The sequence below is a fragment of the Canis aureus genome, chromosome 19 (genome assembly GCF_053574225.1).
Source record: "Canis aureus isolate CA01 chromosome 19, VMU_Caureus_v.1.0, whole genome shotgun sequence".
In the NCBI taxonomy this organism is placed as follows: domain Eukaryota; kingdom Metazoa; phylum Chordata; class Mammalia; order Carnivora; family Canidae; genus Canis; species Canis aureus.
This window is the reverse complement of record NC_135629.1, coordinates 38,117,403-38,132,553: the sequence shown is the minus strand read 5'-3', so window position 1 is coordinate 38,132,553 and position 15,151 is coordinate 38,117,403. Positions and strand designations below refer to the sequence as shown.

At 53.7% G+C, this 15,151-nt stretch overlaps 2 protein-coding genes and 1 long non-coding RNA gene across 5 annotated transcripts in view; 2 read left to right on the top strand and 1 right to left on the bottom strand.

Moving 5' to 3' along the window:
- The first annotated feature begins 647 nt into the window (after window positions 1–647).
- Window positions 648–4,958, top strand: LOC144289927 (inter-alpha-trypsin inhibitor heavy chain H3-like). Of its 3 annotated transcripts, none has more exons than XM_077858586.1 (5): window positions 648–1,202; window positions 1,850–2,013; window positions 3,782–3,948; window positions 4,046–4,150; window positions 4,421–4,958. In XM_077858586.1, the coding sequence occupies exons 2-5, from the start codon at window positions 1,921–1,923 to the stop codon at window positions 4,608–4,610; spliced, it is 555 nt and encodes a 184-aa protein (XP_077714712.1). In that variant the 5' UTR covers window positions 648–1,202; window positions 1,850–1,920; the 3' UTR covers window positions 4,611–4,958. The 3 variants fall into 3 exon arrangements, with proteins under 3 accessions (XP_077714712.1, XP_077714711.1, XP_077714713.1); XM_077858585.1 differs by lacking the exon at window positions 648–1,202 and adding an exon at window positions 2,644–2,663 and having other exon boundaries at window positions 1,732–2,013; XM_077858587.1 differs by lacking the exon at window positions 648–1,202 and having other exon boundaries at window positions 1,734–2,013.
- A 144-nt stretch (window positions 4,959–5,102) lies between these two features.
- Window positions 5,103–9,415, top strand: LOC144289929 (uncharacterized). Its single transcript, XR_013357861.1, has 2 exons — window positions 5,103–5,340; window positions 8,576–9,415. It is a non-coding gene; the product is annotated as an uncharacterized LOC144289929 (long non-coding RNA).
- STIMATE (STIM activating enhancer) overlaps window positions 8,397–15,151 on the bottom strand; it is a 48,627-nt gene continuing 41,872 nt past the window's right edge. The window contains exons 5-8 of the mRNA XM_077858584.1: window positions 12,626–12,738; window positions 11,380–11,457; window positions 10,481–10,630; window positions 8,397–8,651 (exon numbers count right to left, since the gene is read on the bottom strand). Of these exons, the coding sequence (XP_077714710.1) occupies window positions 8,535–8,651; window positions 10,481–10,630; window positions 11,380–11,457; window positions 12,626–12,738 (458 nt within the window). The 3' untranslated portion in view covers window positions 8,397–8,534. The remainder of the gene's footprint in view (window positions 8,652–10,480; window positions 10,631–11,379; window positions 11,458–12,625; window positions 12,739–15,151) is intronic.

Below are 15,151 nucleotides of genomic sequence, written 5' to 3'. Positions count from 1 at the left end.
CCCGGGACTGCGGGATGGCTGGTTGCTGCCCCGAGAGACAGGCCTTCCCTCCTGCAGAGCGGAAAGGCTGTGAGCCCGAAGAGCTCTTAGATTCCATCTGACTCGCCACCCTGCACGTGACCTTGGGTCCCTCCGAGTCCCCAGCTGTCCCTCCAGTGCCTGTTGAGCAGCCGCAGAAGCCCTGGGTAGAGTTGTGTCTCCCACCAAACTCCAAGTAATCGGGGACGAGGAGGCACGTAGAGGAAAGGGCCAAGGAAGCTCCACAGGCAGCCACGGGGCTCCGAGGGGCTACTGGACAACTGTTGGGAGGACAATAGTCCTGCCAGAAACACACACCCAACGCCCCCCGCCCCCCCCCATCACCCAGTGGTCAGTGACCACAGATGCTGAAAATGACTGCACAAACGAGATTCCCAGGAGCCAGGAATCCCGGGACCAGGCTGCAGGACTGGGTGCTCCAGCTCCAAGAGCTGCAGGGTCCGGTCCCTGTCTGTCCTGAGCTTGGTGCCAGCCGGCAGCAGGGGTGTATAAGGATTCCAGAGGCCTGGGGAGCACGGGACCCCAGCCAGTCTGCCACAAGGGTGGTGGCCACCTCAGTGTCTGCTTCATTTGGACCAACGTTGTCTCGTTGACTCGGCAACTCTCTGTCATTGCTTCTGTGGCTCCAGCCACTTCCCGCCACTAATCCACTTCTTCCTCATGGCTCCTGCTGCCTCATGGAGTCTTCTTTCTGCCTTTTCAGCCTTTCTCTGCTCCCAGCAGTCAACTCTCTCTGTCCAACTCATAGTTGGATGTGGAGCTTTTTAGCCAAGGACATAGGACACCATCAATTAGCTGCCCTCTGCTCAGGCAGCCCCATCCACACCAATCAGTGGTGGCTCCGTGGGAGGATCACCGGGTCACTTTGCTCAGAAGACCATGTGTATGGCAGGCACATGGCAGCCATGTGGAAGGTCTGGGGACTGGCAGGGCCGTGGGGTGGCCCAGGAGAGGCTGGGCTCTGCCTCAGACGCTGCCATTGTCCGGGATGGCAGGGCTCCAGCCTCAAGGGAGACTCTAGGGAAAGGAGTGTCCAGGAGGTGAGGGCAACTGAGTCCCTGGCCAGGCCCTTGGAACACAGGGATGAATGCGATGCGGCCTGGCTCTCTGGGAGCTCAGTCTGGATGGACGGCCAGACCCAAACATGCAAGTCTCAATGAAAGGTAGTGATGGAGCAGGCCCTCGGGAACTGAGAGCCCGGAGCAGGGCTGTCTGGGTCAGAGAGGGGACAAAACAGGAAGGCTTCTGGAGGCTGGACTCAGGTCTGGCAGGAAGAGAGGCACGAGGTGCAGACAAAGGGGTGTGCCAGGGGGAAAGAGTGAGTTCAGAAAAGCAAGCTGGAGCCAGCTCACAGAGAGGGCTGGAGCGCAGGACCTGGGCTTTGTCGTTCCCCTGGGGCCTCGAGGACCCAACGAGGGTCGTGAGCAAGGGGTGCAGCTGTGGAGATCTGAGCCTCGGGGCGACAGGCCCGCTATGTGCCCTGGCTGCCTGGAGAAGGCTGGAGGGCTTCCATCCAGGAGGCCAGACCCCAGGCCATGTCAGTGGTGCAGGTAACAGGCAATAGTGCTGAGATGCCCTTGGCTTTCAGCAGGACGCCACACCCTATGAGCACCCCCGCCCCCCAGGGAGCTGAGGGCCCAGTGGCCAGTACACAGCATCTGCTTTCCCCGGGAGCCTCCATGTCCCAACACTGTTGACAGTACCCATTGGCCCCCTTGGTACAGACAGATCCAGGACCTGTTATTCCACCCACTCCCCAGCTTCCCCAGGGGAGCCCCCCGCCTTCCGCTCTTCCCGTCCTACACTGCAGGTCATTGACCCCAGTTGGAAAACATCAGGCTCACCATATAAGGAGCATAGGCCGGGCCTGTGTGCTCAGCGATGGCATCTGCATGGTGGCCCTGCCTCATCTTGGCCCTGCTCTCTGGCTTGGCGGCCTCTGGCTTCCTGAGAAGCCCCTCCCGGCCACTGGGGGTAAGTAGCCCCGTCTTCACCCTCTAAGTGTGTCACATTGGCAGAAGCGACAGGATGGACAGTCCTCTATGTGGGGAGAGGAGGAGGCAGAGGGCTAAGTTTTCCCTTTAAAGGCATGACAGGTCACCAAGGGCTAGGCAGTGAGCTGCAGGGGACAGCATTGGGTGTCGGGCTCTTAAATCTCCCGTGACCTGCATTTCCCCACCTGTCAACTGGTGATGCACCAGAAACAGCTCCCCTCGCTGAGGGGCTGTGCAGGTCCACATCTGAGACAAGGACAGACGACTCCAAGAAAGGCTGAGCCGTTGGTGGGGGCGTTCTGGGGTTTGGGGCCCAGGGAAAGGCAGAGGGAGTCAGGGTGTGTGGGGGCAGGGTCAGAGGTAGTTTGGTTCTCCCAGCCCTACTCTCCTGGGACACCTGGAGACCTGCCCTATCTGGGCCTCAGTTTCCCCATATACTCGGAGTCCTTCCTAATCTGAAGTGGCTCTGGGTGGGTCCTATGTCCAGAGGCCCCTCAAGGGGTATGTGTATAGGGGATCTGCTGGACCCTGGCCTCAGCCCAGAGCCTGCTCCCAGGCTATGGTGGCCTTGGCCTTGGCCTGATTCCTGTGTTTGTCTTTGTTTTTGCAGAATGGATCCTCCCAGAAGGGGTGAGAACTTTCACCAGGGATGGGGGCTGGTGAGGCAGTGCAGGATGGAGCTGCTTGCCCAATAGCAGAAGGGGTGGGCCATAATGAAAGGGCCCTCCCAGTTGGCACACAGCTCCCAGCCCTGCCCTGACCGACCCCCATGCGACTCACCAACTCTGGGAAAGAACATGCCCTCAGACCTCTCTGGATGCGGCCCGTGGCCGTTCTTCCACCAGCCCTTCGTCTCACAAACATACCTAGCACTTGCTCGGAGCAGGCCCTGAGCACCAGGCTGGGGACACACATCCTCGTGAAGCATCTTTATATCCTGCTCCACGCAGATGCTCCCTAGACCTTTCCTCAGTCCACTGCCCCCACCGGAGAGGAGGTGTTGGGGACTTGAAGGCCCTCCCCACACATTCTCCTTGGCACAGGAAATAAGTGCCAGTTTGGGGACAGAATCAAGCAATTACCAAAGCAGAGGAGGAGAGCCGGAGTGTGTGTGAATGTGATTGCTTTCAAAGTGGAGGTGAGCCGAAGAGCTAGGGCAGGTGCTCCCCGGCCAGAGATGTGGTGCAGCTGGCACACAGCTGATCAGAGAGGCAGGACCTGTCTGGAGGACCTTGGAGCCCTGAGGATGACTGTCCAGAGGGTGATGGGGAGCACAAGAGGGTTTAAGTGGGAAATGGACAGTCAGACTGGATTTTTAGAAGACTTCCCCTGGCTACAGCTAGCTGCACAGAAACACATCCAGAGTTAAGGAGGCAGAGCAGGGCCCCTCCCTCTCCTTGTCCCCCTCCCCTCATCTTGGCACCAACATGTGCAATACCATCCAGCATGAAGTTCCTTCTCATGGTGCAAAACCCCTCCCTGAGTGGCTTCTGGGTGCTGAGCTCTAAGGCCAGCTGAGAGGGTCCTGCCCTCCAAGAAGCCCCTGGTCTCTGATGGGGAAAGAGGCGCTCAGAAAGGCCAGAGTCTTCCAGAACCAGGGTGGCCAACTGAATGGGAAGACCGAGGAAACTGAAAGGGCCACTCACCAGGCAGAGGCCCTGGACTCTGCAAGGGGCACCCAGAAGGAGAGCAGCCAGGTGTAGGGGCTGCTTTCCCAGAGGCTGGTCGAGCACTGTCCTCTCCTGCAGGTCAGCAATGGCATCGAGGTCTACAGCACCAAGATCAGCTGCAAGGTGACCTCCCGTTTTGCTCACAATGTCGTCACCACCAGGGCTGTCAACCGCGCAGACACCGCCAAGGAGGTGTCCTTTGACGTGGAGCTGCCTAAGACGGCCTTCATCACCAACTTCACCTTGTGGGTGTCGCCATGGCTGCTGGCTCCAGGCCAGAGGGGCGGGGTGGGAGTGGTCTGGCTCAGCATCAGCCCCCAAGTCTACTCTCCTTCCTTGCAGGACCATCGACGGTGTGACCTACCCCGGGAATGTCAAGGAGAAGGAAGTCGCCAAGAAGCAGTATGAGAAGGCTGTGTCCCAGGGCAAGACAGCCGGCCTGGTCAAGTAAGCGCGGTGCCCCCTCGGCCTTGCGAAGAATGCAGGGGCTCAAGGGCTCTCAGAGATGCAGACGGCGACAGCCACTGTCATGGTCACTCAGAATATTTCATGGTTGTAGCAAAATGTGTCTGTAATGCTTACAGCACTGTCCCACTTAGGAGTGGAGGCAGGCAAGGCTCGGAGTGGGGAGGGATTCTCCTAGGGGCTGGATCTGAGCCGAAGGCCCAGGAAGGGCAGGCTCGCACAGTCTGCAGGGCAGTGTGGTATCCCCTCCAGGGCCTCTGGGAGGAAGCTGGAGAAATTCACAGTCTCCGTCAACGTGGCTGCGGGCAGCAAGGTCACCTTTGAGCTGACCTATGAGGAGTTGCTGAAGAGGCGCAAGGGAAAGTACGAGATGTACCTTAAAGTCCAACCCAAGCAACTGGTCAAGCACTTTGAGGTAATCAATCACCCCTGCAGCTGCTGAAAGTGCAGGGGTGTGGTAGGGAGTGGGGGTGGGGAGGGGTGTTGCAGGAAGGGCCCTGGGGCAGACCCCAGAGAAAGGTTGAGAACCCACCATGGCTGAGGAGCACGGAGCTGAGAGCCAAAGGAAACGCTTAACTGACTGAGCCACTCAGGCTCCCCTGGGGAGAATCTTCTAACTCACTGGGGAAATGGGGAAATTTTCTTGACTCCACGAAGCTGTTTCAACTCCAGACAACACACAACTAAGAACCACAAGTGAAGCTTTCTTTTCTTTCTTTTTTTTTTTTTTTTTTTAAAAAAAAGCTGTATTAAGATGTGAAACTTTATTGTAAACCATTTTACAATGTAAGTACACAGTCTCTTCTCTTTCATTTCAAAAATGCGTTTCTGTGAATCTTAACACCACTGATGAAACACCCCCACCGGAAGGGCAGTGGAAATAGGCCATTGTTTGCTCACACAGTTCTGAGTTCTAATAATCATCATGGAAAGAGAAATCAAGTAAGATCAACCCACCCACCCACCCCGGAGCTCAGGGTGCTGACAACTGTTGGACTGGAAGTCCCTTGCCCTTCACAGCTGCCAGTGTTTCACAGGGTAAAACAGAAAGCTCGCCACTCCTGGTCAGAAGTGTGTGCAACTTCTAAAAGCCAGCCCTACATCCAATAAGGTGGCTGCTTTCGCCAATGAGAAGTTCTCAGAGCTGTCTATCCCTGGCTGCAAAAAAGCCAGTAAGTTACTATCTGGAGGGCAGAGTGGGCTCCTGGGCAGCCTTCCGTTGGGGACTCTGAGCTGCGGGCTAAGGACTAGTTGCCTAGGAATTGAACCTTTATAGGTTTTCCCTTTAAAGGCATGACAGGTCACCATTTGCCTAGGACTCTCAGTTGCCAGGAAGTGGCATGAGTTAAAGCTTGAGGCAGGAGGCCACCAGCGTGCCTGAGGGTTAACTGAGGGGCCAGACCTTCACCTCAAAGGTCTTCTGAGCAGACCAAAAAGCCACTGCCGCCCAAGATCTCACCAACATCCCCGCTTGCCATTGTCAACATCCCACTGCAGCAAAAGGAAATAAGGCCAATGAGTCCTTCCATTCAGACATGATGGTTATACCTCATCAGGTTAGTTCCATTAGGTACAGGAAACTTGTTCATGACTTACAAGCTTCCGCCATGGGTGGCTTGGCCAAGGTCCACATCTGGACAGATCAGATGGACAGCACACAACATCCAGTTGGTGTCCCATGGTTTCTCAAGCACTGTGCCACTTGCCATGTGGCTTGGGTAAAGAGCTGTACCTCATAAGGCACCTAGGGGCAGGTGGTGAGGAGACTCATCCCAGGGGAGGAGGACAGCTCGGGAGGAAGTTCTGACCATGACCCTCTGCATATGGTCTCTTGGGACAATTGTGCACCACAGAAAACCCCCAGTGACTGCAGGAAACATTCCAGGGAATACAAACTCTGTGCATGTGTGTAGGTACATGGGCAAGTGGAACATGTGCGCGTGCACACACACACACACACACACACAGGAAGGGTAGGGAAGGCCTAACCGGTGAGGCCACGCTGTCCAGTCCTAAACACCACAGGGTCCTCTATAATTAGATACTCGTCTCCTGGTCAGCCAGCTCTATGTGGCTCAGAGACTAAAGCCCTTATTGAAACTCAGGATACAGGGAAAAACCACCCCTCACTAGCCACCACTTCGTTCCCCAAACCCACTGGCCAGTAGGCCCTGGGACAGGCCTTGGGATGAGTAGATTGTTTGGGACCTATGTAACCCCCACCTTCCACCTTCCAGGGTCTGTGGTTCCCTGATCCGCTGTGCCTTGAGCTCAAGACTGGAAGCACAGCTCTGATTCTGAGCTTAGGAAGGTGCAGGAAATAGTGGTGGGCACAGGTGGTTCATAAAAAATAATGAAATAGGAAGGAAAAGTAGGGAGAGCCAGTGCTGCCACAAGGGGCTAACACGGAGCAGGCACGTCAGTTCTGGTCTTCCCCAGCACCGATTCTCAGGGGAGACATCTCACCAAGGCTAGAGGACAGGAGGGGTGAAGACCAGAAATGAGGGCAGAAGTGGTCATGGCCTCCGGTCTTGCACGTAGTCTTCCCTCCTGCCGCAGACGCCCATGAGGGCAGAGTAACCATCCAGGGTAGCAACAGGGCCCAGCTCCTTTCAGCCCTCTGGTTCTGGACTGCTAGGGGAAGATGGGCTGAGAAGGCTCCCCGCCCCTGCCCATGGCCAGGTGGGATTGTGAGAGGGAAGACAGATCCAGAGCTTAACAACTTGACTCTCATGCCACAATTCAGACCCAATCTACTTAAGGGCAGCACCTTTGTATACAGGTCTAAAAGGAAGGTTCTGGGCCTGGTGGCCTCCCTGCACCTGTCTCACTTCTAGCTTGCACCTTAGTGGTGTAGTTTTCTGTTCCTTAACTTCTGTGGCTGCCTCTGGGCCATGATAAAACACTGGCTGCTCCACTTCCACAGCAGGGTGAGTGCCCAGGCCAACCCACTCCACTGTGGTCAGCAGACTCCCAAAGCTACAGGGGCCTGTGGCCATGCAGAGGAGTGAGTGCCTCTCCCTGGGGAGGGGGCCCAGGCTTAGAAGCATCTTCCCTGCCTGTGGATGCAGACAGCGAGCTCTCGCCTTGACCCGTCCCATATCCAGCTGCCCTGCAGCTTTGGAGGATACAAGAGACAGGACCACCAGGCCAGGCAGGTGGTTCTCAGACTGCTATGTATAACAGGGGGACAACACTAAGCCGGCAGACAGGGGGCAGCCTGAGAGGAGGTGTCCGGTGCTGGTCTGGCAGCTAGTCCAGAAGGCTCCACTTTGTGCCAAGAGCCAAGGAGGCTCAGACTGAATTCTAAACTTCAGATCTGGAGACTGAAGAGGGTCAGGGAACACATAGGGGTAGATTCACGGTCTCAGTTTCTCTGGACACAGAGCTCTAGGCTCTTTTCTTGGGCATGTCTAAGACCTTTAACCTGCCAGCAGAAAATCCAAGCGTCTGGACAGAGTGCTTCCTGTCCCACTTGCACCAGGGCCCTAAGGATTGGCCTTCGGACCAGCTGCCTACTGCTCAGGCCTGACCTTTACAGAGCCACTGGGTTTGTTCCTTTCAGGTAAGGGCTTATCTCCCTTCCTGTTGGGACCATTTCCCTCATCTTATCACAGGTTACCTAAAAATATTCCAAATAAAAAACTCCCGACTTTTTCTTCCCGCCAGTTCACATCCCATAGAAGGCAGACAGACCCATTTCTTTGGGGATTAAAAAGAGTTCTTAAATACAATAGTATGAAAATATAACTTAAAAATATAAAAGTCAACAGCATACGGAAGACTTAAAAATCTATGTTTTGCCCATTAGTCCCATAGGAAATAAACACATACTCAAAAAACATTAACACTGTGACAGCTCATAAAACCGGCTTTAGAAATCAGTAGTTACAAAGCCATTTTGAGTAAGAAAGCATTGCGGTTCCAACTTGGTCAATGAGTGACTTTTAGCCCAAAATGTGTTACATCTTCACGCTCCCAGAGCCTGAGGGGAAGGCTCTACCCGGTCTGCGTGTGCGTTCGGTTTTCCTCCTCAATGTCACCCAGCCAGACACGGGACGGGGCCTCTGTGTCCCTTGCAACACTGTTTGGGACAATGACAGACAAACAAAACGCCTCGCTTGCATATTTGGTCAGTGTTTTTTTGTTCTGTTTGTATTGTCCCAACTGAGTTGGGACCTCCCTGCAAGGACTACCGCGGCCCCGTCCGTCAAGTCACAGCGCTGGGAGTGGGCAGAGACAGCAAGAGGGGTGGAGGTAGAAGAGGAGGGGCAGAGAGGGAGGGAAGGAAGGACACTGCGGAGCCGCCACGTGCTGACCCAGCAGCTGGCTGGGCCCCCAAACCTGACCCCGACACAGGAGTGTGTCATACGGGCAGCCCAAAACGGTGTTTCTTTTTCTTCGCAGGCTTCAGAGGGGTCAGTCTGCGCAGGTCCTCCTCCACATCGGACTCCTCCATCTCGTCATCGGCTGAGATCAGGATCTGGGGTGGTGGAGAGACATGGCCTGAGTCACCCCCAGTGGGGCCTTCTTCCTCTGCCCCCCCTCCACCCCGGCAACAGGGTGCTAATGCCTCTAGAAGGTCTCAGAGCCTCAGGTTTCTTTAGGAGAGGGTGAAGGGGAGGCCACTTTACAGAGTGAGACCACCCAGACATCACTCACTCCCAGGATATTCACGGGCTACTGAAGCCAGCACCAAGTTGACATACCCGCCCCTCTGTAGTGCTCCCCGCTTCTCCATCCAACCTCCAGCTGCGATGGAACCCCAGTTAGAAGAGACTCAGCAACGAGCCACACCCTAAGTCATCCTGGCAAAGAACCCCATCTGGACACAGGGTGATACAGGTCCTTGAGGTTGCCCTACAGACAGCAAAAGCAAACTGAAGAGTTTCTTTCGAAAGGAAAAGAAAACACCTGTAGAGCATACACGAGGCAGGCAGATTTCAGAGCAGCTGCTATGAACCAACTCTGCAACCTGTGAAGACACATGGGAGCCCTGCACTTTTCTGATCCCCTGGAATGACTCAGCTGTGGAGCAAGGGCATCCAGGGCAAAGACTCATACTGCCGACCTGCTGCACCACTTGCCTGGCTCTGCAGACCTCTGAGCATCAGGGAAGGACAGGGACGGGGTATCTGTGCAGGGGAACATGAGCTCATTCTTTCTCAGGGGCAAGATGGCTGTACCACCTCTTCCTGGACCACTCCCTGGGTGGATCCCTGATTAAACTTTCTTTCTGGCTCCCTATCTACCGCCTATATAGGTACACCTCAATCACAAAGCACCTTGCCCAGAGCTGGTACCTCTTTTCATGTCATTTCATCCTACCCTATGGGACACATGCTGCTATGGCTATGATGTGTTTCACATAACCCAGATGTCACCCCATGTGGCCATGACTGCTGAGTGGCTGCTTCTTCCTGTACTGCTATTTGTCATTCATCTAACATTTGCCAGGCTCTTATGACAGGATGGGCCCCGCGCCAGATCTCAGGGACATATAGAGAAGTTATGGGTTTACCCTCTGTCCTGCTCCTCTATTCAGCTTTCAAAACTCCCTCCAGGGTGCCCCCAGGAGTCAAACAGGCTGTTTCAGGGTCCTCACAGGGCTTTGTTAACGCCTCAATGTCAGAATGATTACACAATGTTATAAGGAGCTATTCAGACACCTTCATCCAGTCTGAAGGTCTTTCAGGGAAGACATTTCCTCAGCCATTTCTGCAGCCCCATCCTGACTGCAGAGCTCGGCACACCATGAAAGCTGAAGTCGCCTCTCAGGAGGCAGCTTGGCCTCACCTTGCAGCATGAAGGAGGTACAGGCTGCCCAGAGAGCATAACTTTGCCTCCACACTCCGATTTATGACCTCCTGTCTCTCTGAGGTCCCAACCTTTGAACTCAGGAGAGCTGACAATAAGGGGAGGTGAGGTTACCTATGTTTTAGAAGTTTCTAGCGGGCTTAGCCAACACTTCTGCTGCTCTGCAGTGGTAGGCAGGGATTTAAACACCTTAACGCTTAAAGGCAACGATCAGGCTCATGAGAATCCTTGTCAGCTTCCCTGGAACACAGCAGCCCCTCCTTTCTCTGTCCTCCTCCACTGGCAGAGGTCCATACTGTCGGAGGCAAGTCCCTGCTACCCCACTGGGTGTTCCACCTCCTGTTGTGGGATGGCCAGGGCCCGCAGGAATGCATCCCTGCTGGATGGAGGCAGTCAGACTCTTCTTCCCCCACCGCTGAGTGCTAAGAGGACTAGAGGTAAACGGAGGCCAGAGACGTCCTCAGGTCGGGGTGCAGCAGAAGGGCTTGGCCCTACCTCAGACTCTGACTCCTCGTGGGATGCAGCCCTTCGATAGCGGACTTTGCTCCCATTCCTCGAGTCCTGGTTGGCTCCCCTTTCTTCTAGTTTAGCTTTCGTCCTCCCTTTTCTCATGAGGAAATTATCCACTACCCAAAACATCAAAGCCTGTGGGGAGGAAATGTGCATGTTACTCTGGGATATGCCATTCGTCAAAGCAGAGCAGACCCCACTGCCATCCTTCCCACATGCTCCAGATTTACCATGCCCAGAACAAGGGGAAGAAAAACTTCATCCAGCCCCCCTGCTCTCTAACAAGCTTACAAAGAGATTCCCACCATCTATGTCCTTTGCTTCCGCTTTCCTATCAAAGAGAACCAGCAGGAAAATCCTGACCCTCTTCACCCTGAGTGCTGGTAACTGACAGGGACAGCCTGTCTTGGGCTTTTGCCTTAGCTGCTGGCAAGGTTTCTGGGCTCCTGGCACAGGCTGAGCAGCTGGCCCATACACTACCATGATATGGTCAGCGTTAAGTGACTTTATTGTTCCTTCTTACTATTTCTTACTTCCTTCTAGCCAGTGTACTCAGGGGTTTCTCTTGGAGCTCTGGGGTCAGGGATAAAAGGAGTGAATTCCTAACATCCTGATCTAGAAGTCGCTCGTGGTGCATGTGGAGAGCCTCCTGGGTGGGAGGTCCCCTGGCAGGGAGGGCAAGACAAAGTTCCTAGGATCCTCCATCTTGCACAGGAGGCCTAGAGCAGTGACCTGCCTGCTGAGGAAGCAATCCTACCATTTCCAGGCCTGGGGTGGGGAGGGGCCTGGGGGCTATGAGGAACTTTCTCTGTCAGACTCAGAACTTTAAACAGGACACTGGAAGGCAGAGAGCACACGGGGGTAAAATGCAACATGGCACTGACATTGACAAAGAAGGGGACGATCAGCATGACGATGGCCAGTTTCAGGTCTGGGTTTTCAATGGGATTCAATAGGGCCACCTGTAAAGAGAAGCAGACTCCGTGAGGTAGGGAGAGATCACAGAGAAGGTGCTTGGGGGTCGGGGGGCAGCAACACAAATCACCCACGAGGCCCTGGGCAATGTAGCTTAGCTTAGACGACACCTCCCCAGAATCCTGATGGGAACAGCACCTCACACCCAGGGCCACATAGCCCACCCCCAGGTGTGACTGCTAACAAGGGACAGACCTGGAGAGAGCACTTGGAACAGTGAGAGCTTTAGTGGCTTTCCCAGTGCCGTGCACGTGGGAAGTGTAGTGCACTTACAACCACGGAGCAGAGCAGGGCCCACCCACCAGGAGGCGCAGAGGGCAGGGCTGGTATGGTTTCGGGGAGTTGAGGGGAATGAAGTCAATGGATGTTCATTATAGACGCTAGCAATGAGGTGCCAGGCCATGTTCTAACACAAATCCTGTATCTCAACCACCTCCCGAAGGATGACAGCCCTGAAAAGCCTTGGTTTATTTTCTTAAAAAATAAAACTCAAATTAAATAAATAAATAAATAAATAAATAAATAAATAAATAAATAAATAAATCTCAGACACAAATAAAACCCAAGAAAGCCAAGTTCTGAGCTACTCAAAGGCTCTTTGGTTGGTTTCATGTGACCATTAGGAGGAAATGGGCAGTGGAGGCTTCTATCTACACAGCACCATGGCCAGAGGGCAGGGCCAAGGAAACCCTGGGAATGTGTGACCAGCTGCTTCCTGCAGCAGCAAAAGGCTCCATTAAACCACTGGCCAAGAGAGGTGTGTGAGGACATATGCAGATGAGGAAAACACCCTCCTGACAGTTATAGTCATGAGGCCTAAAGACTATAGCAGCTAGTATGCAACCTGCGAGGAAGGACTCTTATTTCCATTGCCTTTATGTATCCCAAAGCCTAACCTAGAGCAGGCATTTGCATGATTCAAGTAGATGGATGCTAAGTGAAAAACCAAGTTCTTGCTCTCAATAGGCTGCCATGCCACACAGAATCCAGACTGTATTCGTGGAGGTGGAGGGAGAAAAAAAAAGAAGAAGAAAAAGAAAGAAGGAATCTGGTTTTCCAGTAAAGCTGGGGTGTGTGAGTGGTAAGGGAACAAGTACTAAGTACTGTCTTGTTTAGCATCCCAGGGAGCTGCTAAAGAAGGGACAAGAGGCAAACCTTTTTCCACTGAAGTATAAGGAGGACGATGAAGACGACAGACTTTTCAAAAATCATGATCACGATGTAAAGAGCACACTGCCCAACCCAGGCTCCGCACTGCAGAGGGTCTCCTGCAGGGACAGTGGGTGCGCAGTCACGCGGGGTGCAGACACCAAGATCCGATTCCATGTCCCTGCCCCACGCCCTCCCGTAAGCCCTCGGGCTCCCAGCCCACACCAGAGCCCTGGCTCTAAAGCCACTTCATGGACCCCTGATGCACCCAGAATCACTTCAACCCAAATAGACACATGCGGGTGTTTCAGACAAAATCAGCCTAATTTGGAGATAGCACAGTGGTGTTTCTTTCAAGAGATTCTAAGATATAATTAAAAAGACTAAAGTTAGTAAGTGCTCACTGCTGGGGCTCAGAGAGCTGGCTCTTTCCGTCCACTGGCAGAGCTGTGTGAAGTGAGTGCTATTATTATCGGTTGTTGATTTTTCCAGTGACCGTGAAGCTATCCATCCTCTCCTCTGACCATGGGCTGGCTGATGTCTGTGACTACAAAGGCAGCACACCACCTCTCTGCTCATCTGCTACCCCGAACCACCCTCCCCGGCTGCTCTTGCTGCCCTCAGCCCTGACAGCAGAATCCCGATTGTGTCTATATGGGGTAGCCCAAAACAGCTTCAGCTGGGGACAGGGAAGGTAAACAGGAAGCCCTCATGGCAGAGGCAGGAGGGGAGGCACTGTGCCTTGGGGCTGTGACAGAGGTCCATCTGTGACCCTATCAGTCACTGTGCTTGAGAAATGGAGAAACCTAATAGTCCAGGCTGGGGCACATGCAGGCCCTGGAGGGGCTCCAGAATGTTTCAAAAGGGACTAGAGGCAGGGTGGAAGACCAACCCCAGGGACAGATCTATATCCTCAGAGACAGGCAGAATGTATGGGATGGGCCCCCAGGGAGACACACATGCCTCCCCAAAGTGGGAGATTGAGGGAAGGGCTGATAGTGGGGACGCCCCAGTGGCCTGCTCTGGAAGCCCTACTGGAGTTGTCTGACCATTGCTGGCCAGGAAAGAGGGCGGAGGGCAGCATTTCAGGGGAGGTAAAGACCCCAATCTAGGCTGTGAGAAGAGAACTTGGCCCAGAGAGAGGGCTCTGATGCTACGGTTTCTGTAGCCATCCCTGCCCAGACATGGGTGTCAGAGGAGGCCCCAGCCCAGCCAGAGCCTGCCAACTCTACGCAGTGGAAGCGCAAGTGAATGCCTTCATGCAGCTGTAATGGACACACCACCAGGCCATTCCCTTTTCTGGAAAACCTCGGGAGAAGGGTGCAGAAAGCATGCAGAAAGCCATCAGGGCTTCTTCTAAGCTTGTCCTGTCTACTTTCACTTCTCGATTGGACACATCTGAGCCAAAAAAACCACTTCAGAAGCACTATCTCTCCTAGCCAGATTTTTAAGGGAGTGCTGGAATCCTTTCAGTTCACTAAGTGACGTTACTGAGAAAAGTTCTCAAAAATAACAGATTAAAGTATTTGTTAAAAATCATTAAGATTGGAGACAAACAGAATGTATTAGTAGGAAAATCTCTGAATGGGGACTGGCGTGTTTCAAGGCAAGAGACCAAGGGTCCACACTGCATGTCAAAAGAAAACCTGTCTGCTCCAAGTGTTTGCTACATCGGTCCTTAGGTTTGAAAATGACTGATGAAGGGGGACAGGCTGTCCGCACCCCCTGTGCTGCCCAGCGCATGGCTGAGTATCAGCGCCTCAGCTCAGCTGCAGCTGCGTCCTCTTTCATTTACGTGCTTTAATAAGGTAAAAAAAACATGGTGAAAAAAAAGAAGAAAAGTCCTCTGTAAATGGGCTCCCACACTAGCTCCCTCTGCTGCATCCAGAGACCATCCAGACTGCTGGCAGCCCCTGCGGGGTGAATGTGTCAGCTGCTTTGCTTTTCAGGTCTGTCTCACTGGAGAACCTTTCAGACCTTCCCACTGTCTCATCATCACAGGCATTCCCAACGTGTCCTGCTCCTTACCACATTGCACCACCTTAGGTAGATGGGGGTTTTGTTTGTGTTGAATAACTTTCTCAGGGGAAATCGCAGGGATGGGGGATGACAGATGGTACATGTCTGTCTCCCAAGGCTTCAGGAAGAGAGCAAAGTCTAGAGACCACTGGTGCCTATGGGACACAGACCCTACTTTCTGGGCTTATGAGTAGCGAAAAGCTTTCTGGTCACCAGACTGCAAACACACCTATCACCTGGATATGTCTCACCCCTCAGAGCTGTGTGGCTTATTCCCCAAGTCCCATGGGCTTGTTGGCAAATTAACCCTCTCCTCTAAGGACAAAGGAAGCACCTAGAAAACAAGCCCTTCTTCTTTACTTAGCTGAGAAGAGAGCTATGGGGCCCTAAATGGAAATATTGCCTCAAGAAGACAGGCCAGTTAACAGGTGTGGTAGGTAGAATAATGGCCCCCCAGAGACATCTACATTCTAGTCCCAGGAACCTGTGAATACGTTAGGTAACATGGCCCAG